At 31.3% G+C, this 25,689-nt stretch overlaps 3 protein-coding genes and 2 long non-coding RNA genes across 6 annotated transcripts; 2 read left to right on the top strand and 3 right to left on the bottom strand.

Moving 5' to 3' along the window:
- Positions 1-5,558: 5,558 nt before the first annotated feature.
- Positions 5,559-8,565, top strand: LOC8264763 (ATP-dependent 6-phosphofructokinase 2). The gene is made up of 2 exons (XM_015722871.3): positions 5,559-6,294; positions 7,208-8,565. Exons 1-2 carry the CDS (start codon positions 5,713-5,715, stop codon positions 8,027-8,029), a joined length of 1,404 nt encoding a protein of 467 aa, XP_015578357.1. The 5' UTR covers positions 5,559-5,712; the 3' UTR covers positions 8,030-8,565.
- A 3,046-nt stretch (positions 8,566-11,611) lies between these two features.
- Positions 11,612-16,106, top strand: LOC8264764 (glucan endo-1,3-beta-glucosidase 5). Of its 2 annotated transcripts, XR_007214255.1 has the most exons (3): positions 11,612-12,160; positions 14,111-15,274; positions 15,803-16,106. XR_007214255.1 is itself a non-coding variant. In XM_002524980.4 (2 exons), exons 1-2 carry the CDS (start codon positions 11,820-11,822, stop codon positions 15,210-15,212), a joined length of 1,443 nt encoding a protein of 480 aa, XP_002525026.1. In that variant the 5' UTR covers positions 11,612-11,819; the 3' UTR covers positions 15,213-15,392. The 2 variants fall into 2 exon arrangements, 1 of the variants encoding a protein (XP_002525026.1); XM_002524980.4 differs by lacking the exon at positions 15,803-16,106 and having other exon boundaries at positions 14,111-15,392.
- LOC125368616 lies at positions 15,632-16,541 on the bottom strand. The gene is made up of 2 exons (XR_007214256.1): positions 16,292-16,541; positions 15,632-15,925 (listed from the first exon to the last, which is right to left on the bottom strand). It is a non-coding gene; the product is annotated as an uncharacterized LOC125368616 (long non-coding RNA).
- A 4,456-nt stretch (positions 16,542-20,997) lies between these two features.
- Positions 20,998-22,273, bottom strand: LOC8264766. The gene is made up of 2 exons (XR_001535633.3): positions 21,448-22,273; positions 20,998-21,294 (listed from the first exon to the last, which is right to left on the bottom strand). It is a non-coding gene; the product is annotated as an uncharacterized LOC8264766 (long non-coding RNA).
- Positions 22,274-22,488: 215 nt separating this feature from the next.
- Positions 22,489-22,998, bottom strand: LOC107261719 (CENP-B homolog protein 2-like). The gene has a single exon (XM_015722862.1). It carries the CDS (start codon positions 22,996-22,998, stop codon positions 22,489-22,491), a length of 510 nt encoding a protein of 169 aa, XP_015578348.1.
- Between the last annotated feature and the right edge of the window lie 2,691 nt (positions 22,999-25,689).

Raw genomic sequence — 25,689 nt, 5'->3', positions numbered from 1 at the left:
GTTCCAGTCCCTATTATAAGATATGTTACTCCATTAGCATTGACAATGCACATGTGTTTTGGTTAGGTGAGTTTATTAATATCATAAGGATCAAATGTCATGTGATTTGTGGGCCCTAAGTTAATGATCCAGCTATCACTAGTCTCTATTTTCGAGCAGAAAGCATAACCTTGGTTATTTGAATCCATTTGGGCAGTATGTTCATTCGTGAGAGTGGAAGGTTCTTGTGGTATAAGAGACAATTAAAATTTTACATTCACAAAGGTTGCACGACCAAGATGGTCGCCTCCATTTGCCTCGTGTTTTTCATTTGCCTTGAGTTCTTGCCACCAATCTAGATAATCATGAAGTTTGAAGCATGTTTCTTTATTGTGTTCTATATTTCCATAATGTATGCATCCTCCCCCTTTCCACTTGTGGCTTTAGTTTTATAAATATGTTAGGCTTGCCATTTGATGATCTTTAAGATGATAACTATTGTTGAGTTTTCTGTCCTCCCTCTGAAAGCATAAGACCACTAGATATGTTATCTTCATTTGTCATCATCACAAATTGTCTTACAGCCTCTCTCTGAACTTGTGCATAAGCTTGTTCCAATATTGGAACGGTTGCATTTGAAGCATATATGCTCAAATTTTATCAAGTCGATCATCAAGTCCATCTAAGAAAGTATAAACTCTATCTTTTTGTAAAATAGAGTTATATTTTTGTATATCAGTATTACACACCATAGGATTAGGACGACGAAAATCAATTTCTCTTCACAAGCCTTACAAAGTTTGTAGTAAGTTTTTATGGTTCCACCTCCTTGTTTGAGCTTGCTTACTCTTCTTTTGAGATCATATACTTATAATATATCAATTTTATCAAAGTACGTTGTAGCAATATAAGCTTAAACAGCTTTGACCGTTAAGAATTTGATGAAAGTACTCACTAATTTAGGGTCAAAAAAGTTAATTATCCATTCTTTGACTACAACATTTTCAGTTCTCCATTTTTTGAATGCCGGATCGGTTCTGAAGGCTGTGAAAAATCTCCATTTATGTATCCAGATTTATCTTAGTCTGAGATATGCATCTCGATAATTTGGGACCAAAGTGCATAATTAGTGCCATCTAACTTGACTCTAATTTGTACAGTAGGTTCTTGTCGAGGTCTGATTATGGGTCTAATTTTGGTTAAGTAGTTGTGCTATCTTTGTTGTAAACTCTACGAAGAATGAACTCTCCCTTTCATGTTTCTTTTCCTAAAAAAAGGTGTCTCTGTTGTCTTGTATTCAAAAAATTTGTGGCTTTAGAATATATATTCTCAAACCATAATGAGAAGATGTATGTTGTAAGGAATGAAGAAATATTATAATTGATGTGTATAAATATACAACATAAAGGTCTATATATAACATCTACAAGGAGCTAAATTTGAAAATAATCTAATGATACTAATCTAGGCTATAATGTTGGATATAATTTACAGTCAAATAAAATTAACTTGGTAACTAGAATATTTTGATTCCTATAATGGCTCTTTATCAACTCATGTCAACACTTGGAAGATGAGTTAAGCTATTTATTATGAAACATGTGTAGAGGATTAGATGCTTGAATCTTTTATTAACATTTATTGAGTTTATACTTTTTAAGAAATTTTTTTATGATTCAAGTTATTCTTGAGTTGGCATGTTTAGTGCATTAGTAAGATTCTTTTGAGTAATAGCTCGAAGCTGAGTATGATTGTTCTTCATGATTTTTGCAAATGTTTTAAGTTGTTGTTTACTTGAGGACAAGTAAATATTTAAGTGTGGAGTATTTGATAAGTCCAAATTATATATAGTTATTTAGAATAATTTTAATTTTTAATGATATATTTTCTATTTATAATATGGTGAAAAAGAGTATTTATCCCTCACTTAAACTTGATTGTCCATTTTTATATAATACTAGCCAAGAGAGAAATTTATGGACAAAATATATAGGAAAGTACTTAATAATGCATTTTGCTATCAAGATCCAATACTGAGATGTGTGGATTTGTTATTATATGGGCTAGCCGAAAATCACTATTCACCTTAAGGCAATTTAGTCTTTTTATTATTTAAGGAATTATATCAGTTATTTATTTATGGATAATCATTAAGAATAGCGATAAGGATAGTTTTTAAGGAGACTTATCTTGGTGGAGGACTCTCTCTATATATCTCTACAGATCTAGGTTTAGTTTTAGTTCTCAGTAATACCTTGTCCATCTACATCTTTCCACTATTTTTATCTTTGTAGTTTTTTCTCTTCGGTTTTTCATCATAAATACTTTAGTTTTATTTTAGTAATTCTTTTAAGATTAAATAAGCTTTTAGGATTGAAGAGTGAGGATCAATCATCTCCATTCCTTGAAGATATTCTAGATCTTGAGGGAGTTTTATTTTTTTGTTAATTTGTTATGCTTAACTGTTTAATCATCCTGATTCAGGAGATTAGAGATGTTAGGATAGTTCTTTTTAGTATTTAGTTAAGCTTTTTCTATTTTTGTATGAACCTTGTTGCTTTTATATTTAATGATTGATTTTTTATTTAACATATCTTATTAGTTTCAATTATTATTATTGTTTGACCATCTTATCGATTCAATAATATAATTGTTGTGAAAAGTTTTAGTTTGTTGCGTTAGAAACATAACTTTTGCTTCATCTTATGTTGATATAAGAAACTTTAGTTATATCATTAGCTTGATAAAGAAAAAAAAAATCACCTCTCATTTGTTATATTTGTGCTTATTATTAATATTAAATAATTAGCGAGACTAAATACTATTTTCTATCATATAATTTTTTTAAAATATAAGAATTTGCATTGTATATTTATTTATTGTTTGGTTACTTTACTTTATGAACACTATTTTTATAAAACCTTTTATTAGAGTATTTAGATTTACTATTTTAATATTGTTTCTTTCATAGTTGATTTCTATAATAAAATCTTATTACAAGTTCATTGAGAGATCGATCTAGGAGTGTTTACCGTTTTACTATATTTTAGTTGTGCACTTATTAATACTAACTTAATACATCAAGCTTAACAAAATATTTATTATATCATTTTATTTATTAGTTTACCCGTATATAGAAGTACATCCAAACTCCAATTCAAGTATATTCAAATTTTGTTGAGCTTAATTTCAAAATTAATAAATTTGCCATCCAAATAAAAACTACTTTCTTATAAATGATTGTAATTTTATTTAATTTTATTATAAATGAGTAACAAAATAATCAAGATGTTATTAATTTCTATTAAACTAGTATTTTAACTGGCATAATATAAGAATAAAAATAAATATATAGAAATATCATATACAAATAGATTAAAAAGTATTTAGCTATAATACTTATTTTGAATATTAAATTAGTAATTATAGTGTGCTAATTTTTCTTTAGCAATATTAAATTTTTTTCTATTTCAGCTTTTCAGCCATTCTAGATAGTTTTAATTTTTTTTTTTATGTTGATTATTGTAGTTTTAAAATAGTCTAGATGTCTTAACTTTTTATTTCCACATCTTAACTTTTATACTTGGTGTTTTTAGCTTTTAATTTATAAAAATTGAACTTTTCTTGGAAGTGTTTTTTTTTTTAATAGAGTAACATCTAAATAAATTTTTATATCATTGCTTTTTTATATTATTAATATGTAAGAAATTTTAGCTTTTTATTTTGAAAATAAAAAAAAAGTATATAATAATTCACATGTTGATAAGTGTAGGAAAAACTGAAATATAAGCAATTCAACAAGTAACTAGTCATGAAATTAATGGCTGAAATTCCATATGTATTGGTACAAATAAATAACTCCATTTTTAAGTTTCTTTTTATTTTATTTTTCACATTAGGAACACACTGCATCCAACCTAAGAAAAACTCAAAGCACCACTTTTGTAAAATTAGCAAAGTTAGCTTCCCAATGAAATTCAAGTTGGGCATTTCGATTGTCTTCGTGAAACACAAATTACACCTTTTAGATTTAAAATCTAAAAAATTCTTATTTAATTTAAATATATCTCTGCTATGAACAAAACTAATACATAATTAATATCTTTAATAAAAATATGCGTCAATTATTTAATAATAAAATATAAAATATTTATATATACATATCACTCTCTTATTTATTGTAATATATATATTCTCAGTGTAGGTAAAAAATAAAGAACAAACCACTTCACTATCATATTACTACCATCTTATACTTTGTTAGGAAAATTATAAAAAAATATATCTATAATTTTATAATTTTGTAATATTAAATTTGTATTTATTCTTAACAAATAATAATATATTTTAAATCATTAGTAAGTTTCAGCAAATACATTAATACTGTTAGTAATTTTAATTTTAAAATTTTAAAACCACATTTGATTATTGTAAAAGTATTTTTATTTGAAAGCTAACAGTGAAATGAAATTTAGATCACTCAAAAGCTCTTTAGATTTAGCTAAATTTTAAAGAATAATTATGTATTTTACCGCTTTTACATTACTCGCCACTATTACACCATCCATAATTATTTTACTGCATCGTTCAGCTTTTGAAAGCCTGATCTCTAACCTCAAGCGTGGAGATTCAGATTTGATACACTATTTTACATTAAAAGTAAAAAGGAATAGTGAAAGGAAAAAATAGAAAAAAAAAAAAAAGATTTGACAGGAATTAGAGTTGTTAATTTATCTTCTATCAAATAAGATTTTGGTAAATTTTGATTTCAAATTAAAAAATTCTATAATAATGGTGGAAAAGAAGGAAAAAATAAAATAAAATCATAGGTTACATGAGAAAGGACACGTGGAGATGACGAATGTGGGTTAAATAATTAGTATAGTCATTTCATGTACATTTAACAATAATGTGACCAAGTTCTCAAAACATAAGGATACTTTGCTAGGTAAAGAAAATGAAAAATATTTTGACATAAGAAATTTAGTATTCAGAGAATTAAAAGTTAATAATTTATATTTAAAGTCATTAATACTATTAATTAATTAGTTATAATTTATTCATCTAGTGTTAATTGACTGCGATTCTATCACTGTTCTATTTCTTATTAATTTTATTTTCATTTAAATCTAATTATTTTAATCTCGATAAATTTTGAATCGTTAAATAAAATTAAAAAATTTTATATTTTATTATCTATTTGATAAGGCTGATTTTACAGTAATAAGATTTTATCTGAAATTTAATTTTTAAAATTAATAATAATATTAATAAATTTAAATACAATTTATTAATAATATAATTGTTAGAATATTAAAATATGATAAAAAAATTTATAAAATCTCCTGTGTTACAAAATTAAAATATAGAATCTATATTTATACTTTTCTCTAAATAATATTATTAAAAAGAGTAACAAGAAAAAAGGGGGCAACTAGTAATTATCCCGCAAAGAAAATACAGCAAAACCGGAAGCATCCTCGACCCCATTGTCCGAAGAATTGCGTCACTACCAGGCTTTCTTCTTTTCCCTCCCTACGTGGCGCCCTGAAGTTCCTCCTGCCACCACTGACATCCACGTCTCTCTCCGTTAACCCGCCACGTCCACAAGCAACTCTGAGACTAATCCACCATCTCTCTTTTTTATAATGGCAAATGCTGCTTTGCTTCAATTCATATCCGCACTCCGTTTATTCTTCTTTCTCCGCCTAGTGAACCACCATATATCAAATAATGGCTTCTGCTTTACCAGAAGATACCGATCCCGCCCTTACTTCTAGAAACTCTGAAGAACCCATCCCATCCCATCCATTTAATCTCCAAAAACCTTCCCACTTAACAGACTATCTTAAAGGCCTCAAATCCTGCACTAATCCATTAGACAACAATCCTTTCTACCGTCCAATAGAAGGCTTCTACATCACCCAAACAGACGTCATTCTCCGCCAGACCATCCTCGACTTCTCTACTATCTTATCTCCTCGCTTCGCCTATCATCGGGCCGGTCCGCGTAAGCGAATCTTTTTTGATCCTGGAACAACGTGTGCTGCTATTGTTACATGTGGTGGACTGTGTCCCGGGATGAATACGGTGATCAGAGAACTGGTTGTTGGGCTTTGGGAGTTGTATGGAGTGCGTAAGATATTCGGGGTGGTGGCTGGCTATAGAGGATTTTATTCAAGAGAGCCAATTGAGCTTAATCCTAAGCTTGTTCATAACTGGCATAAGAAAGGTGGTACCGTTCTTGAGACTTCTAGAGGTGGATTCGATCTTCATAAGATTGTTGATGCTATTCAAAGTCGTGGCTTTAATCAGGTAATGAGAATTTTCTCTAGTAAATTTATCAAACTTTTAACTTCTCTGTTATTTGTCCAAATACGCATTTGTCTGGTGTTCTGTGAAATTGATTTAATTAACCTTTGATAAAATTAAAGTTCTGTATGTCACCATTGTCTGAAGAAAATATGTAAGATACTGGTGCAATCTCTGTCACTGAAAGTAACAAATGAACACTTACACTAACTAATACATTCTCATCATTCATAAGCATTCTGTGCAGTTCCTTAGCATCGAAAAAGAAGTGCATTTAAGAATAAAAAGAAAAAAGAAGTATATGTATATTTTGAAATCTGGCTTAATCCACTAGAAAGAGTCTAACTTTTATCCCACTAGTGGTTTGTTGCATGAGTCATCTCCTATTCAGCTCAGCTCATTTATGCCTAATTATCTTGGGCCACATTATCATCAAAATCCCAAAAGGTGATGTTCTATGGTCATCTACATGATCATAAATCAGTCAGGGGCGGTTAGTGATTTTCCTTTATGTTGATTACTAGAAAAAGAACATTTTGTTTATTTATTTTGGAAAAGAGAACTGGGATACTTCTTTTATAATGATAAGAGAAAGGTAGATTAATAATTGTTACTTAGCTTTTGCTTTTGAAATTTAATTATTTGATGCATATTGTATATACATCACGATAGATAACTTGTTTAATTGGTCTTTCTTTGTGTAATTGTTTGTGTTATCTGCATTTATTGAATTATGGTTAACTTCTTGTATGATTTATCATTACTAACATATCCAATTCCATGACACATGAATATTGATATAGAAAAAATAAATGTGCCCTTGATGATCAATAGGCTTGGTGTTTAGCCCCTCATGACCATGGGATGATTTAGTTGAGTTCTTTCCCTGTGTCTGTCCTTAATAACATATGAACAGGTCTATATCATTGGTGGAGATGGAACAATGCGTGGTGCTGTGAAGATATTTAATGAAATTCGTCAGAGGAAATTAAATATTGGAGTTGCTGGAATTCCCAAAACAGTTGATAATGATATAGGCGTCATTGACAAATCATTTGGATTCCAGACAGCTGTGGAGATGGCCCAGCAAGCAATCAATGCAGCTCATGTGGAGGCAGAGAGTGCTGTTAATGGTATTGGCCTGGTGAAGCTAATGGGTCGAAGCACAGGGCACATAGCTCTCCATGCGACATTGAGTAGCCGTGATGTGGACTGCTGCCTAATACCTGAAATTGATTTTTACTTGGAAGGAAAGGGAGGGCTATTTGAATTTCTTGAGAAGCGATTACAAGAAAATGGCCATGCGGTTCTTGTTGTTGCTGAGGGGGCAGGACAGGACAAGATACCGAGAACCGAAGCTCAGAAAGAAGAGAGAGACGAGTCAGGCAACCCAGTTTTCTTAGATGTTGGCGCATGGTTGAAGTCGGAGCTGAAGAATTGGTGGTCAAGAGACCATCCAACCGAGTTATTTACAGTGAAGCATATAGATCCCACATACATGATACGAGCCGTCCCTGCAAATGCTACAGATAACCTATATTGTACTCTTTTGGCACATTCAGCTATTCATGGAGTTATGGCAGGTTACACTGGATTTGTTTGCGGTCCCATCAATGGCAACTTTGGTTATATCCCACTAGAAGAAGTTGCAGAAGCTAAAAATGAAGTTAACCTAAAGGATCACAAATGGGCATGGGTGAGATCTGTCACTAATCAGCCTGGTTTTGTTAGGAGGTGAACATTCACCGAATACAACTAGTCATGATAATCCGTTTTCATCGATGTTTGTAGTGTTTTGAAAGTTCATCATGTGGGTTTAATCTGCAAGAGATTACCGAGTATAGTTTCACTTTCATACATGACAGGTTAACAAATAGTTTTGGTTGGTCGCATTTATAATCAACATCACACGGGCAATATTAGGCACCCCGAGGGAGAATAATCGAGTCCTGAAATGGAAGGGAATTCTCACTAGTGGTATTAGAGAGAGAGAGAGAAAGAGAGGAGGACTCGAGCTCCAGTGTAACTGCGAAATTCGGAACCCAGGATGGAGTAAGGCAAACCCCCCTTGTTAACAAGGCAGCACTAAAGCCACTATCTTTATCATAGTGTTTTCTTGTCATTTGTGAATTGTGTAGCCCTGAATTGTTTGGTTATGTGCAATGCTCTTTTGGGTTCCATCCTACTGAGTGCTGAAGAAACAAAACTGATAGGTGTCTAAGGTAATTTATTTAGGTTATTACTGAAGTAATGGTGATCATTTCTTTGTCTCTATCACAATGACCATATGAGTATGTATGAACTTGCGGCTTGGCAAAGATTTATCATATGCATATATTATAAGCCAATTGACAAAACATGCATGGCCCCAGAATCCACAACGACTTTCAACTAGAAGAATTTATTGTTGGGTTTGGAAAAGGATGCGCCAAGATAAGAGAAAAAGGAATAGAGAAAAGCTTCTATTATTCTATTTGAAGATGCTCAAGAGATAACAATATAACATGAAAGTAGCCAGAAAATTAAAAGAGATGCTCAAAAGGAAAGAAAGGGTTCTTTGATTAAGGACTGACCAAAATCCAAAAAGGTCATTGGCTGATATAGCATTTGCCTGTAACTTGGATCTTTGACACCCTTTTATAAAGAAAAAGGAAGGGCAGCTCTGTAATGGCCAATTGGCCAAATTGCTTTCGCACAGATGGTCACCGACCTTTATTATGAGCAAACACTTGATTATATGAACCAATCATTGAAGAGTATAGATGCAGTTAAAAAGAGTGCTTGTAATTTTTTTACATCAATGTGAAGTTAAAATGCATTATTCTAGTATTCAAGTGAGTAAATTCGATCAAATTCAATCTATCAGAACCAAATATGATTTACTGGAGAAGAAAGTCTAGATATCAAAATAAACAAAAATTGAAACCAACGTTAATTTCAATTGTACTTTCTTCCACAATGGAATGAAAATAAAATTAGTATATGCTTTTGAAAATCCGAAATTATTTTTGAAATTCTATGTGACAGTTTAACTATTTAGATGGATTGATTTTAATATAGTATCGAAATATTTATGTTATCTAAATTTATCAAAAACAACGGATGCCAAAAAAGGGAAATATTAATGTTTTTGTTCTGATTATATCTGAGATAGCTTAGGAAAATCAAACAAAATTGTTACAATTAAAAATTGTTTGTATAGTAAAATTGTTACAATTAAAACTTTTTTATATATATACTAAAATTGTTAAGATTTAAAACAGATACTGTTATTTATTTAGAAGAACACATATTTAAAATTAAAAAAGAGCACAAAACTCTACTTCATTCTTCTACCTTTATCCCCTGTTTCTAGCTCTGAAATATGGTCGAGACCGACTCCATAGAATGTTCGGCCAGCGGTTGCCGTTTAGACATGATAGAGTCATTCGGCCCGGCTCCCCGAATCTGACACTAATACCGTCAGCAAACTTTGGCTTACTCTCTACATTCCTCCTCTTTCTCTCCAATAACAAAATCATGTACGGAAATGTTAAAAGTTAGAGGAGGAGAGGGACAGTCCAAATTCAACTCATACAAGCAAGACACGGCGGACACGAACCGAAATCTTGTTAGGACCTCCGGCGGTAAAAAAGGTGGAGCTCACGGTGAAGCATATGCATGTGGCTCGGTCGTTTGGCCGCGGTGTGATAAGTGACAAATTCCCATGTGAAAGTCGGTCCATTAAAATAAATCAAATTAGCTAATCACTTGAGATCTTTCCAGATAAGATGTCATTTTGACTACGAGGCCCCCCAGCCATCTCCAAAGTAAAATAAAATAAAAAAATCAAATTCCTTTTTCAGTGCCACTATAAAACAAGTTGTTAAATTTTAGGTGAAAGGTCATTCTGAAACATAATTAGTGATTTAACTTCAGATACACACACCTGATTAATGAAAGGTTTACGCACTAATCATGTAGCTGTTCATCACTCTCAATAATTTGAGTTGAACTTTCTTTTCCTAAGCATTAGCAAAATATGTCACTTCTGATGGAATTTCTACTACGCCTTACTTTTAAGCAGTTTGGTGTTAGCAAAATAGATTTGTAAATATTTTTTTATCTTGTTGATTATGTTTTCACTTTTATAAATATTTTTTTTAAGATTAATCATTTACTTATTTTAAAATTATTTTAATAAAAACTTTAGAATAAAAAATAAAATTTAAAAAAGTTAGTTTAAAACATTCCTAGTAGTGCTTTTTCTTTTAAGAAATATTATTTATTTAATAAAGAGCGACTTTAAAAGATAGTTAATATAAAAGTAAAATTAATTTAAGAAAATAAATTTTTTATCTTTCTTTTATTATACTTTTAGCTATATACATATCATCTTTTTTCTTTTTAAAATTATTTACAAATAGAGAAATATAGAAATAAAAATATTTATATATAAAGTGAGTGAAAACTTGTCCGGTATGACATTAACCAAATTAATTATTTATATTTTAAGAATCAAATTAATTTTTTATTTGATATTGAAAGGAGTAAAATATTTACTGATTTTATTATATCAAATTATTTTTTAAATAAAACTCTGACACGCATCAGAAATGTTGTGAAAGGAAACATTTGAAAGCATAAAGTAAAGTTTGATTATTAATTAAATTCTAAATTTTTATATATTCTTAATAATTTATGTAATTATTTTAGAATTTTGAAATAAATATTGATACTTTTAATTTATTTTTAAAAATAATTTTCGATGATACTTTCAATATTCTACAGTAAAAAAAATTACATTACAAATTAAATGTGTTTAATAAAAAATAATAATTATTAATTAAAAAAATATTTATTCTAAATTTAACAATATAGCGATTAAATTTTTTATATATGTATCTCTTTTTATACATCTTCCATCTAAATTTTTTATTAAATTGTTATTTTTAATTAACTTACATTGCCATTTTCTTCATTTAAAAATTAAAAAAATTATTGTGAACAATTATTTTTAAGATTAAATTAAAAATATGAATATTTATTTTAAAATATTAAAATAATTAAAAAAACTATTAGAAAGTGTAAATTTACCTCAAGCTATTTTATGGCAATTAAGAGGATTATTTGCATGCCATTTGAGCTATTAGCTGAATTGAATATCCATTTTGCAGGGGAAATATTTATCAATTTGGTCACAAACTCCTTCATAGTTGAAGAGTTGGTCTGGCCATTGAAATTGGGAAGAGAGGATGAAGGGCACTTTGTTTCTTTGCATTAGTGAAGGGCATTTAAGACATTTGACAGCTTATTAAATATTTCTCCAGCAGAGTCTTAAACTTTACTCTTTCTACCGTTAACACTTTACACCGCTTTCCATTCTCTATAAATTAAGCACTCACTCACTTGTCACCCTCCCAACTCACCACCGCAACAGCCACCGGCAAATCACAGACCCATTTCCCATACTTATGGAGATGAATATAACTGGTGGCTAAAAGAAAAAAGAAAAATATTTTCAGCGCTCTGTTCAAAGACAGACAAGAATGTCAGGTTTCAGAGCAACTTTCTTTTATTTGATAATAGTGCTTTTGGACTATACTATAGGAGCAGAATCAGGAATAGGAGTAAACTGGGGAACGGTGTCGTTTCGAAAGCTGAAGCCATCAACAGTTGTGGATCTGTTAAAAGATAACAATATACAGAAAGTGAAGTTATTTGATACAGACCCAGATGTGATGAAAGCTTTAGTGGGCAGTGGCATTCAAGTTATGGTCGGCATTCCTAATGAGATGTTGGCTTCTCTTAGCTCTTCTACTGCTGTTTCTGATATGTGGGTTCGTCAGAATATTTCCACTTATTTGGTTAAAGGTGGTGTTGATATCAGGTAAAATATGATTTTTTTTTTCTTTGCCTGTTGGGGTCTGATTATTGCAAAGATTTTGCCTTTTTTAAAATTAATTTAAGTGAGGATTTTGTTCATCATGATTAGTATTATTTGTTTGGTGCCTATGAATAAGGTGAGAAGGTGTATGTATTTTAGCAACCAAAGGCGCGCTAAGTTATGTTGATGTGGTATCTCTTTTTAGCTATGTTGTGTGTATATGCTGGTCATATTTGAGAATTTAGGCTTGGAATTTTTAATTAACATTAAAATATTTCTTAATTTTGGGAAATTATTATTGAATGTTAGTTATAAAGCAATACTCATAAATTGCTAGAATTGAATTCTTTAAACTCAATTTAAAAATAAAAAAGAAAGAAAGAAACATTACATGATTTTGCGGGAGTTCAATTCGTGCAAATGGTTTATTCCAAGCAATCAGTAAACTTAGTGCAATTTGATATTTATTGAATAGATTTTGGCTAATTAGGTTACAGTTTCCATTTGTAAGCCACATAAATCAATTGGCTGATTAGATAACAATTACCAAAATTTGTAGGTCATATAAATTACCTAGCCATTTGCTTAGTAATCTTAGTCCAGGTGAAATAGCCCTTCCTATAAACAGTAGAATTTTGGTAAATGCAACGGGATGTTTTTGTTTCATAAAGTTTCTTTATCATAGAATCTTTCCTGAGTTTGAACTTCTAATAGTGCTATGCAGCTGAGGTTTGTCCTACTTCCTCAACAATTAATTGTCTTGTCCGTGAAAGCTGTGGATTTCTATGCGGACTTCCTATGGCTGATGGTACAGCTCCTCATCCTAGGATCTAGACAACATTGCTATTTGATGGTATATGGCATTTGCCCATCCTTAGTAAGCTATTTCATTGAGATAATGTCTAGGAACAGGGAATTGTGAAAATATGATTACTTTGTGGGTTTGTGATAGAGAAATCGAAGTATATCATTGTTAGAGTTTGTGTTTGTCTGACTGCATTTGTATTGTCCAACTAAAAGTAGTATCTCTGCATCTGAGCGTGAGGAGCGGAATGTATCATTTCTCTTTTTACTCTGTGTGTGTGAGAGTGTGTGTGTGTGTGTGTGTGTGTGTGTGAGAGAGAGAGAGAGAGAGAGAGAGAGAGAGATACAGATGATGCTATTTCTTATCTCTACTTTCTTTCTTTTTTCAATGTAAGCTGTATATGAAGGGGAGACTAGATAAGGGAAGTTACATGAAAAGCTATGGAAGGTTAATTAGATATCTTAAGACTCAGGCTAGGTTCATGTTTTCTTTTCTTTTCTTTTTTTTTTTTCTCGACTGAAAGCTAGGTTCATGTTTACTTGTCCTCAGTAGCATCCGCTGGATGGAGAATAATCCTCCGATTTTGAATTTAATTAATTAAAAGCGATAGCACATGTTGGTGGGGACATAAGCCACAGCCTTAGCTGACTGGGCTTTCAGATTCTTCAGCAAGAATGATGATTATGGCATATACTTCTTAATCCTGCCAAAATACACTAGTTAACAATTCTGAACAAAAGAACTAAAAAAATAATTATTTTGATCCAGTGAGAATCCGATAAAACCATCTTTATTTTTATTATCTCTGTCATGATAAAAAATACTACTTTTCTTATAATTGTTAGAATTCTTTATCTTTTCTCTATGTATATAAAAACTTGTAATTATGTAATATGTAATTAATATTAATAATATTAATATAAATAATAATTATTAAGAAGCCAAATAGTTCTGAATACCTCCATAAGAAAGTTCTCAGTACCTCAATAAAAATTTACAACTGAAACATATTCTTTCAAGTTCTGAAATTAAAATATGCTTAGTAGTGATTCCAGCATCTATTAATTTGAGACAAGCTATAGCTTTCAAGATATTATAGCAATTCCATACTGTTCACCATGTTTTGCCTTCTCGCTATACAATGGCAGGTACATCGCTGTAGGAAATGAACCATTTCTTTCAAGTTACTCCGGTCAATTTCAATCCTATGTGGTCCCCGCTCTGCAAAATCTTCAGCAGTCTTTGGCTAAAGCAAATCTTGCTGGTTATGTGAAGCTGGTGGTCCCTTGCAATGCTGATGCATACGAATCCTCCCTTCCTTCTCAAGGAACATTCCGACCTGAGTTAACAGATATTATGACTCAGCTTGTTTCCTTCCTCAATTCTAACGGTTCACCTTTTGTTGTCAATATATACCCATTTCTTAGCCTCTATGGGAGCACAGATTTTCCACAAGACTATGCATTTTTTGGAGGGAGTACCCATCCTGTTACAGATGGGAATAATGTTTATGACAATGCATTTGATGGGAATTTTGATACCTTAGTTGCAGCCCTCAGTAAAATTGGATATGGTCAGATGCCTATAGTTATTGGGGAGGTGGGTTGGCCAACTGATGGAGCCATCAGTGCAAACCTTACTGCCGCAAGAGCATTCAATCAGGGCCTCATAAAACAAGTTTTGAGTAACAAAGGCACCCCTCTTAGGCCAGGTTCTCCACCCTTGGATATTTATCTTTTCAGTCTACTTGATGAAGGGGCGAAGAGCACTCTCCCAGGGAATTTTGAAAGGCATTGGGGGATTTTCTCCTTTGATGGCCAGGCTAAATATTCATTGAACCTTGGTTTGGGCAACAGGTTATTAAAGAATGCAAGAAATGTTCAGTATCTTCCGTCTAGATGGTGTGTGGCAGACCCTGCAAAAGATCTGTCTAATGTGGCAAACCACTTGAGAATTGCCTGTAGTGTTGCAGATTGCACAACACTTAATTATGGGGGATCATGCAATGAAATTGGAGCAAAGGGAAATATCTCTTATGCATTCAACAGTTACTATCAGCTTCAGGATCAGGACGCACAAAGCTGTGATTTCGATGGGCTTGGCATGGTGACTTTTTTAGATCCATCAGTTGGTGATTGCAGGTTTCTTGTTGGTGTTACTGATACTAGTTCTTCAGATTTTAGACTGTATCATAGGTGGACTGTCATTTGCAGTTGGACGCTGTGGGGGATGTTGGTCTTTCTAATATAAGAAGTTTCCTTAAGTGGGTTTTTCAGGGTCCCCTCTTTTGAAACTATTAGTGGTATACATAGGTGAGAGTATACTATATTAATTTGGATGTTTGTTTAAAATGATCGCAGGTTATCGTGGTATAGTATTATGTAGGAAACAGTGTAAGCTCATTTATTCAATCACTCAATCTTGAAATCATCTGTTGGCCTTATGTTTTATATTTTATGTCGTGTTTGCTTGCATGTGTGTGTGTGTGTGTCCGTATATTTTTAGTTGAGATACTGACAGCAGTATGCTTGGCCGCTGAAATGTCGATTGATTCCGTCATTTACATCATGTCCAGTATTATAGAGCATGATCTGGTGTTTATAATTTTCCCACTGTTAATGCCTCCTCTCTCCCAGGCTTCCCCAGTTGCCCACTAGCATTACGCATCCTTTAGATTAAGATAATTGCTTTATTATTGATTCCAACTCAAAAGTATAACAGACAAAGAACACCTCTTATATAGACAAAGCTTAAACATTATAAAGGGCTTCTGCAACTTTATATTTATCACACATTATTTCAGGAAGCCAAACTTTATTCGGTCAAGTTGCAATGTGCAGGTGCGAACGTACACGTGAAAACTTCATTGATTCTTCAATTGGAGAAGCAACAGCCATCTCCACAGCAGGCCTTTCCACATCAGAGGTTTGGAACCCGTCGAACGGAAAAGCAGCAGCAACAACCTTCAAGTTAATATCACACCAATCGTTAGTACATTGCAACTGGTAGTAATGCAAAATCTGGAGCTTTTTTTCTAGAACACGTGGGATTGAGCTGTTTTCCTTTTCTTTTTTATTTGCCCCTAATCAATATAATAAGAAATGAATCTCTCTTTGTTTACTAATTCATTTAGTTTTCCTTTTATCAGAGTAGTATCTGTAAAAGTGCAAACAAATGTATAAAGTTATATAATCAGTTTTATCTGCGTGGGGCTGAACCACGTGCTCATATGTCCGCAGACGAGGGCCTGCTGTTGCATTTGCACATATGGCAATGGATATCACTACTAGGAACCATATAAAAGCAACAAACAACTTTTCTCTCCTCACCATTCCTCTCCCTTTCTGTTCTGCCTCTGCAAACTCAGAAATGTAAACAAGGGATGACAGGCCTCTCTAAGGTATCCTCTTTATACTAATAATATCTGAGTGTGCCATTTTGGCAGTAAGGAGAGGAAGTACATATCTTCTTTGTAATTCATTCATACACGTCATAAAGCTATGATTGTTTATCTGCATCACTGGCCAAACTGCTTGTTTGTAAAAAGGAAAAAGACAAAGAAAAAACAGACATTTACGCAGTGATCTGCCAATTGCCCATTGTTTTTCGTTTTGGAATATACAGGTTGAGCATCATTCTTTGAATATGGCACTAAACTACAACAAAGTTTGTTCTGTTTACTCGAGTTCACTGGTGCTGACTCCCGACTCCTTTTCCTCTTTCATTCAGCACATGATGCTATCGCCATACCAATGTTAAGCCTGTGGACTTTTTAAGTACCCAAATGTGATTAAGTTCTTCTGTCCCCATATGTTTCACATTTCATTAGCTTTGCTAAAGTGTCAAACCGTAGAAGATGTTGTGCCACCGGCAATATCTTTTTTACAATAGCCAGTTTTACAATCCGTCTCAGGAATTAACCAATCCGGCAGAATTCTCTATAGAGCTAATCGCGGTGGGTTCCAGCTTAAAATGAGACCTGAACCGGAAGCATTACTTGATGATTCTAATCAAGAACCAAGAAGAGATATATATTAAGGTCCTAGATTCGTCCTTGTCTAAGAGACTTGGTCCTTCCAATGCACAAATTAGAAATTTTTGGTAATTGCAACTGAGAGTTTTAATTTGACCGGTGAAGTTTATCCTACTTCTTCAACAATCAGGCTATGCACGGCAATGACAATAAACTAATGTAATCAATCATATAATATAATAAAAGTTACAATATAATACAAAATAATGGTTATTTCATTATTATATTTGATTAAAATTGAAAGATACATAATATATTATAGATACAACTTTTATTTGAATATTTATTTATTTATAATAGTTTCTATAAGAATAAAAAGTTAAAGTGAGTTATTTTAAAAGACATTAAATTAACTAGAATTCGGTCATTAGTCACTGAAATTTGGTTATTCCGACGTCGTGATGAGCAGGTGATGATAAGTTGGTGGTACTTAGGATTATATTGATAAAAAAGTAAGAATAAATCTAAATCTAAATATATTGTAAATAATTATAAGAGTATATCATACAGACATTAATTTACGGCTAATGATAATATAATATATTTATTATTACACTACATCAAATAATTTATATTATCATGCAAAATAAATAAACAATATATATAATATAATAAATAATAATTCCATTACATAGATGATTATGTTTTATTACACATAATTTAATGTGAAAGTTGGTTGTTTTGTGGACTTGTTATGGCCGATAGTACATCTCCTCATCCTAGGATCCGATAGCATTACTGGTTTAATGGTATATGGCATTCTTTATTCTTTTTTTTTTTCTAGAAAGATAATAATATATGCATTACCGAATCATGTTGGCAAATGCCTTACATCGTTCAGAACAAGAAGTTCAACACTTGTGGGAACCTCTTCTAACCAAACCTGTTCAACATTTACATCTGTAATAAAATGAGCAAGACTATGAACAACCTTGTTTGCATCTCTTTTAACATGCTTAAAAGTCTCGGAAGCTATAGCTTGAATATCCTGCAGCAGCATTTCTCCATAAATTTCTGGGCAACCCTTATCATTGAGGCCATCAATCACAAATTTACTATCTTTCTCAGCTTCCACCATTTGAATACCTCCCGCCTGCATCATCTCCAATGCCATTGCAACGCCAATGCAGGCTCTGGAGTATAGAGCATGGTTAGCCAATTGGTTGTGCGTGAAGACTCGATCGACCGAGTATAGAGTCAATCAGCTGCATACTCAGCTGATTGGCTCTGGAGTCCAAGGGTGCATTCCAGTCAGTTTTCCTTCGATTCTCCCTCATTTGCGAGTCCAAATTCATACTTCAAAGCTGATTTTCACATGCAAAATTTTTTAAATAAAATTAGAATAAGATAAAATAGCTAAAAAAGACTAAACAAAGTTACAGAAGCTAGAAAAAATCTAAATTACTAAAAATTCTACGATCCTACAGACTGAAAGTAAATATATCAAAACGAAGAATCATATTTTATTTAGGCCCAATTACTTAATTATATCGGTAAAAATTAAATATTAATCTTATAACATGTTTTTAAGTAAATCTAAAATTCTAATCGGCAAAATATCATATCTAAGAAAAAATTCTAGTTCTTATTATTATATTCAAAACATTATTGACATGTATATTTAAAAACCTTAATCTACTCATACTGATCAAAGATAAAAATCTAATAATGTTTCTAAGAGAAAATAATATTAAAAATAAATAAAAGATAAAAAAAAGAACAAAAGAACCAGTTCTTTATGATTGATATAGATGTATGGTAGTAGAAACCCTCATATTGTCATTGTGTATGTTGGATCTATATGTCTCAGGCAATGAGGAAGCAGTTGAATCAAAAACTGGGTAGGAATCTGGAGCTGGATCTGACTTGAAAAAATCTTCTATCAATTAAAAAAAAGTTTCCAAAAGTCCTCTTTCTTAAGTGGCCAGTTTCCCAAAATCTTTTTTTCTTTAGTGGCTTGAGTCTTTGAATTTTAATTATGATCGACAGTGCAATTTCTTTTGTTCTCTTTTGATTTTCTTTCTTTTCTTCTTTCTCAGTGTTTTTTTTTTCTTAATATTACTCTCGATCGAATCTCAATTCTTGCCTCTCCCCTAAAATCCTAAACTCCTTTTATTATTTATAGAGATAGGGTTTCAGAGGAAACGCTAGAGAAAGAGATAAATCCTAGGAATATATTAATAAATATCCCATTTATTTATTTCAAATTAAAGTAATTATCGATAAAATAGTGGTTATCACCAAAGAAACCTTCTAGAAATTGTATCTGGACGTAAGATCGTTTGAAAAAATGACATTGTGTAGCCAAATCCAATCGGTTCTATAAAGAAGCGATTGGCTTTATCATAGAGCCGATTGGCTCTGTAGAAGAAGTTCTGACTTTTGCAATTTAGTCCTTAATTTTATAAAAATCGCCATTTTGACCCTCAAATTTAATTTTTTTATAACAATTAGGTCCAAATTGATTCCAAAAACCTAATTTCAACTGTATTAACCTCGATTCCAGTGTCGGATTCACCTGTCTTTCACCTCCTGAGACCCGAGACCTGAGAAAGTAATAACTTTCATCATAGGTTTTTCTATTTTTCTCTCGATATCTGTATCTAAAAAAGAGGTACTGACAAATTATGATCCTCAATAATAGCTGATTTTATTTTAGATGTTTGCGGTGATGGGTTGAAAAAGAAAAGTTGTTGCAATATTGGATAAAGATTTCTTTAAAAAAATTGACAAAAATATATTGATGACAGTGTAATGATTGTGATGGTAAGTGCAATATATTATTCTATTAAAAGTAGATATTTTTTAAAAATTTACTCATCACTTTACCTTTTTTAATCTACTAAGCTATAAAATATGTTTTAAGATTCTAGGTTTGCAACTGCTATTGACCGGCTATATACTTAATTGTAAATATTTACTACATTTTTACATTAAATTGTAATCCTTAACAATTTAAACATTTAACTGTCAAATTTTATAGTTCACATACTCTTTTGATAATTACCCAACTTCTTCTACATAGATAACTCGTTCTATATACTTGACACACACTAAATTATAATTTTTAATAGTTTAAACACTTGATTGTTAAATTTTAATGAATTTGGACACTATTTTTATAATTATTCCTATAAAAATCATAAAATATATACCAAATTACTAATAATATTTACTATTTTGTAAAAAAGAATATAAACCTAATACATGTTACCGTATTTTTGAAATAAATTTTCAACTTACAATATGTTTAAAAGAAAAAGTTTTTGATAGTAAAAATAATATTTTTAACTTTTTTTAGAATATTTGTGAAAAAATCCAAGACAAAATCTATAGTTGTTGATAGGGATCACCGGTCTATTTATTAGTTCTTATTTGTGGTGCACAATTTTGTAAAATGTAGATAGTGGTTATATGATCGATTCGATAGAAAAGTTGGTCAGACAAAAAGCCCAAAATATCACAAATAAAGAATGAAATTCGACAAAGAAGGAATGAAGACTCCAAGTCCTAGTAGTAGTTTGAATAGGAGATAGATATGATGTAGATATGTTTTTAGTTTTGAATGGTTGTTCATTCAACTCTCTCAGAGTATGACATATCTGTGAACGGTAATTCTTTGATTACACCAAACTTCTTTTACTTAAGAGTTGTATTATTTTCATTTCCATAAAATGTCTTGATTAGCTTATCTTTGTGCTTGAAATTATCCAATGAACTTACTTTTGATGGACAAGCCTATCCTTTTTTCAATTTTGATTATTACATTTCGTAAACAGTTTAAGCTCATATTTATCCAACCAATCATATTGAAATCATTTTGATGTGTATCGCAGTATGCTTACCCCTGAAAGTTTTAATTGATCTCGTCATTTGCATTGCATGTGCAGTTATTTTAATGCGATAATGCAAGTACGGTACCTCAACTCTGTCGCTGCTAATCCCTCCTTTCTCTAGACTTCCCCCATTGCTCTCTTGCATTATAATTATATACATATATCCTTTGGATTAACATAATTGCATTATTATTATTAGTACAATTCGAAAGTACAACAGATAAAAGAAACCTCCTTATTTATGAAAGCTTAACAATAGTAAAGAGTTTCTGCAACCTCATATGACCATCCTTGTACTTCTCGTAATTATTTTAAGAAAGTCAAAGTTTATTCGCTCAAGTAGCACACCCACAATTGGAAACTGAACCGATCCTTCAATTGGAGGAGCAACAGCCATCCTCACAGCACACATTTCCACAACGGATGTTTGGAATCCGTCCGATGAAAAAGCAGCAGCGACAGCCTTAAATTATCAAATCATTAGTACATTGAAGTCGATCGATAATGATGCAATGTCAATTCATACGTGCAAAGTGCAGGTGTTTCTTTTCCCTTTTATTTGCCTCAAGAAGCTACGATTTTAGCTACAAATCTATAAGGGTAATGAATTTCTTACCTGCTTGGGGCTGAACCATGTGCTCAGATGTCTGCAGACGAGGGCCTGCTGTTGCATTTGCACATATGGCAATGGACATCACTACTAAAAACCATGTCAAAGCAATGAATAACTTTTCTTTCCTCACCATTTCTTTCCCTTTGTATTCTGCGTCTGCAAACTTAACAATGTAAACAAGGGATGACCAGCCTCTCTATCTAAGGCATCCTCTTTTATAGTGTGTCCTTTTGGCAGTAGAGTGGATGCATACGTTCTTTCTTTGTAATCCATTCCTAAACGTCAGAAAGGTATGGGACATGGGTGTTTATCTTGTTCATCACTTGCCAACTTGCTGTTTGTATTGGCCTCATATGTTGATTTCTACGCGGGAGGACCAAATGTAGCTGCCGCTGGTATTGCCGACTTTCCTGACCCTATTTCCTGAACCCTTCCATCTTCTTATCCAGAGTGCAATCACCACCAAATTCTCTTTCAGAGATATGGATTCTTTTATTTGAGTTAATTTGGAGTCTTCCTTATATCATTTGTAATATTTAATTGTGTATGTTTATAATCCCTTTAGATTTTGCCAATAAAGAATTAAAATTAACATTAACTAATATCAGATAATATATCTACAATAAAAAATTAAAATAAGGTAGAAATAAAATAAAATTATGATCCTACAAAGTATGTTGATAAAATTATAATCAACATAAACTAGTAATTGATTAAAACAAAGGAATTTAGTAGAATTTCAGAAGCCATAAAACAAAAATAAAAAAAAGATATTACAGTAGAACCTCGATAAATTAATAATCTCGATTAAATAATAATTTATTTTGGTCCCGACTTGGGTCAATGGGATAAAATAATAATTTCGCTAAATTTATAAGATAATAATTTTAAAAAAATTTCTTATGGCCCATTAAAAATATAAAATAATAATTTATTAAATACATATGAAAATTACATATATTGTATAAAAATTCATAAAATAAAGCACTTTCTAAATAATTTCTATTTTTAAATTTTATTCTTTTCTAAAATATATATCTATAGTCAATTGTTTCTTCTTTGCAGGTGAACTAAATTCAATTTCATCTTTAACCTTTTGCAAAGCATAGACCATAATGGTATATTTTTCTCATGTTGAAACAAGTAATTTTTCAAAGTCTTCACCGCAAGAAAAGCCTCTTTTGGAGAAACATGTAGTAAAACATTACTATCATCTAGATCTTGATTGTCATTAGCTGGCACACCCATTACTCTTTCAATAATTTTTTTATTTGTTGGCGATTCCATTAAAGCTTTATTTTCACTAGGATAATTCAAAATCTGCTCAATGTTTATGGCATTTCTATAGTGCAGATTAGAAATAACTTCTTCAAGTGCATGAATCCTTTCAACGTCACCAATTTCTTGTTCTAGAGGCATACCTTCCTCGGATCGAAGTTTGCAATGTTTGAAACAATTTGCAATAGTTGTTGTCTTCACATCAATATTCCAAGCAGCATTAATAAAATTGATAGCATCTAGCACATTAATTTTTTCAAGATTTATTGCTCCCATCTCATAGCCTTCCAAAATGCTAGAATAAAAACGACGCTGATAATAAATCTTAAGTATTCGAATCATTCCAGCATCACGTGGTTGAATTTTTTATGTTGTATCTGGAGGCAAAAAGAATAATTCAGTATTTCTCAAGCCTTCGATAACCTTGGGATGGGCTGGGCAATTGTCTACAATAAGCAGCACTTTCTACAAGTCATTCTATTGTCAAACCAACGAACAAATTCTTGAAAAAGTAATACAGTCATCTATACTTTCTTCTTGGCTCGATAATGACAATTAAGATTGCCAATATTCACATTTTTAAAGCATCTGCGATTAGCAGACTTACTAATAATCCACAAAGGTACTTTATCTGATCCATCTGCATTGCAATAAACAGCAACAGTAAGTCTTTCCTTGTCTGTTTTTCGTCCTTCTAATTGCTTTGTAGCTAGTGAATGATCAGCTTTCAAATGATAAAATAATCATGTTTCATCCATATTATAATTATCCTTCCAATGAAACATATCCAATTTAGCTTGAATTTCATATAAAGCATTTTCAATATTCTCCATGACAACTGAACCACTTTCATCAAATTTTCTATAAGACTTAATCCCGTGTCTCACCTTAAACCGCTCTAGCCAACCACTTGAGAAGTTAAAGTCTGAATCTGTATCACCATATATTTTCTGTAGAAACTCTTTTGCTTTAATTTGAATAATTTCTCTGGTCATGTTCACTTTCTCTCGATATTGGAGAAACCACTTATACAATACCTTTTCTAACTCGGGGTATTTGGCTGATTTATGCCTTTTGCAAAGCGTAGACTATATCTGGTATATTTTTCTCATGTTGAAGCAAGTAGTTTTTCAAGATCTCCACCGTAAGAAAAAACCTCTTTTGGAGGTAAAACATTTATATCATCTGGATCTTGATCGTCATTATTTGGCTGATTTGTGCCTTTTAACATTGCTATTTGTTATCTCTTTTGACAAATATTCTGCTGACCTTTTGAGAGTATTTGATATTGTTCCTTGACTGAGGGAGAGACTAAACTTTTGTTGAACCCATTGTTGCAAATCTTTTTAATTTGAAGAGGAATGATCATTTTTGTACTCACATAATGCTTTTCGCATCTCATTTGTTAGTGCAGATTTTTTTATACCTTTCAAATGAGAAACCATGGAAAAGAAGATATATATGAATTTTTATATTTTGATATATGAAATTAAAGTGCATATATCTATTTATAAACATTTTATTGTGCATTTGAAACACTTCATATTCTAATATACGTACATGCATGCATTGCATTTTAAACCATATCATTTCCAAAATTAGCTCTGATATAATGCAACATCGTCCATCATGTGTCTAGAATATCAAAGATCATTTCTAAATGTTTTAATTCCTTTATTAATTTATACGAATTTAATAAAAAATGATGTATAAAATATTAACTATTCTCTAAAATAATAATTATTAATTTATCGATAAAATAATAACCTTTATAAGATAATAATTTTTCCTAGTTCCAAGGTTATTATTTTATAGAGGTTCTACTGTATATACTCATAAAGACTACCAAAATGAATCCTTGTGAATTCAATATTGAATTCAATAAAGATAGAGTATATATCCTAATACAATTTTTTTTTTTAAATATGAAAAGAAAAAAACTCTATCTTGAATTTTATTTTAAACAATCATGCTAATAAGGTGTTGTAAAATAAAGAACAATAAGAAGAATAAAGAGTATTATCAAATAAATAACAAGAACAAAGAAAATAAAGAAAGAAGAGAGAATAATTTTTCTATATATGTGTATATGAATGTGTTTATATGTATTCTATTGATTGTAATACCTATATATATGTGTAAATAGTTATAGAGATAGAGTTTTATTTGCATAAAAAAATCTATCTACAGACATAAAGATAGACATACAATATAACTCAATTACTTTAATATTATCAATAATAATATTCAAATAAAGGAAAAAAGCATTGCAAGAGACAAACAAAGACTTTTTCATTGTCCCTCTATTTGGTATGCACAGAGCATTATTCTTTAAATATGGCACTGCATAATAATAAATCTTGTTCGGTTTACTCAAATACACTAGTGCTGTAACTTGTGAATTTCACCTCATAGCTCGCATTCGATTCCTTTTCCCTTTTTCATTCAGCAAATGGTACTTTTGATATACCATTCCCGAGTATTCAATTTTTGACTCTGTAAATACAATTTCTAAAAAAGAAAGTTCTTGTTTAGACTTGATGTATGTTCCCATCTATATACCAAATCAGTAGGTAATTAATATACATTCATTAGTATTAAATAATGGAGTATGTGTCAATCATTTAATACCAAAGTGTAAATTACTCATACATACGTGTCACTCTCCTATTAGTTGTAATGTTATACATAAAAATCATGTGCGTAAGGTTTCGGCATAGTGCATCCAACTCATTAACCCTAGTGAATTGTTGTTGTAAACTAGTGCGCTTGAATTGCACAAAATTTAAGTTAGTTATTCAAGCTCTGTCTTTGAATGGCTTAGTATAGTATTTCCAAGCAGAAAAACACCAAATTCATTTTGCTTTGAGTTGGCAGATTGGTTAACCTTTAATTACATGTTAAAGAGTCCTTTCAAGACTTTGTTTTTCATCTTTGAAATCCTTTCAAGACTTTGTTCTAATAGTA

The sequence above is a fragment of the Ricinus communis genome, chromosome 10 (assembly GCF_019578655.1).
Source record: "Ricinus communis isolate WT05 ecotype wild-type chromosome 10, ASM1957865v1, whole genome shotgun sequence".
NCBI lineage: Eukaryota > Viridiplantae > Streptophyta > Magnoliopsida > Malpighiales > Euphorbiaceae > Ricinus > Ricinus communis.
The sequence above is the reverse complement of the archived record's forward strand: the minus strand, read 5'-3'. Positions and strand labels throughout refer to the sequence as shown.

Coding starts and splice junctions, on each gene's coding strand:
- LOC8264763 (XM_015722871.3), top strand. CDS start 5,713: ATGGCTTCTGCTTTACCAGAAGATACCGATCCCGCCCTTACTTCTAGA. Junction 6,295..7,207: donor AAAGTCGTGGCTTTAATCAG/GTAATGAGAATT, acceptor ACATATGAACAG/GTCTATATCATTGGTGGAGA.
- LOC8264764 (XM_002524980.4), top strand. CDS start 11,820: ATGTCAGGTTTCAGAGCAACTTTCTTTTATTTGATAATAGTGCTTTTG. Junction 12,161..14,110: donor AAAGGTGGTGTTGATATCAG/GTAAAATATGAT, acceptor ATACAATGGCAG/GTACATCGCTGTAGGAAATG.
- LOC107261719 (XM_015722862.1), bottom strand. CDS start 22,998: ATGGGAGCAATAAATCTTGAAAAAATTAATGTGCTAGATGCTATCAAT.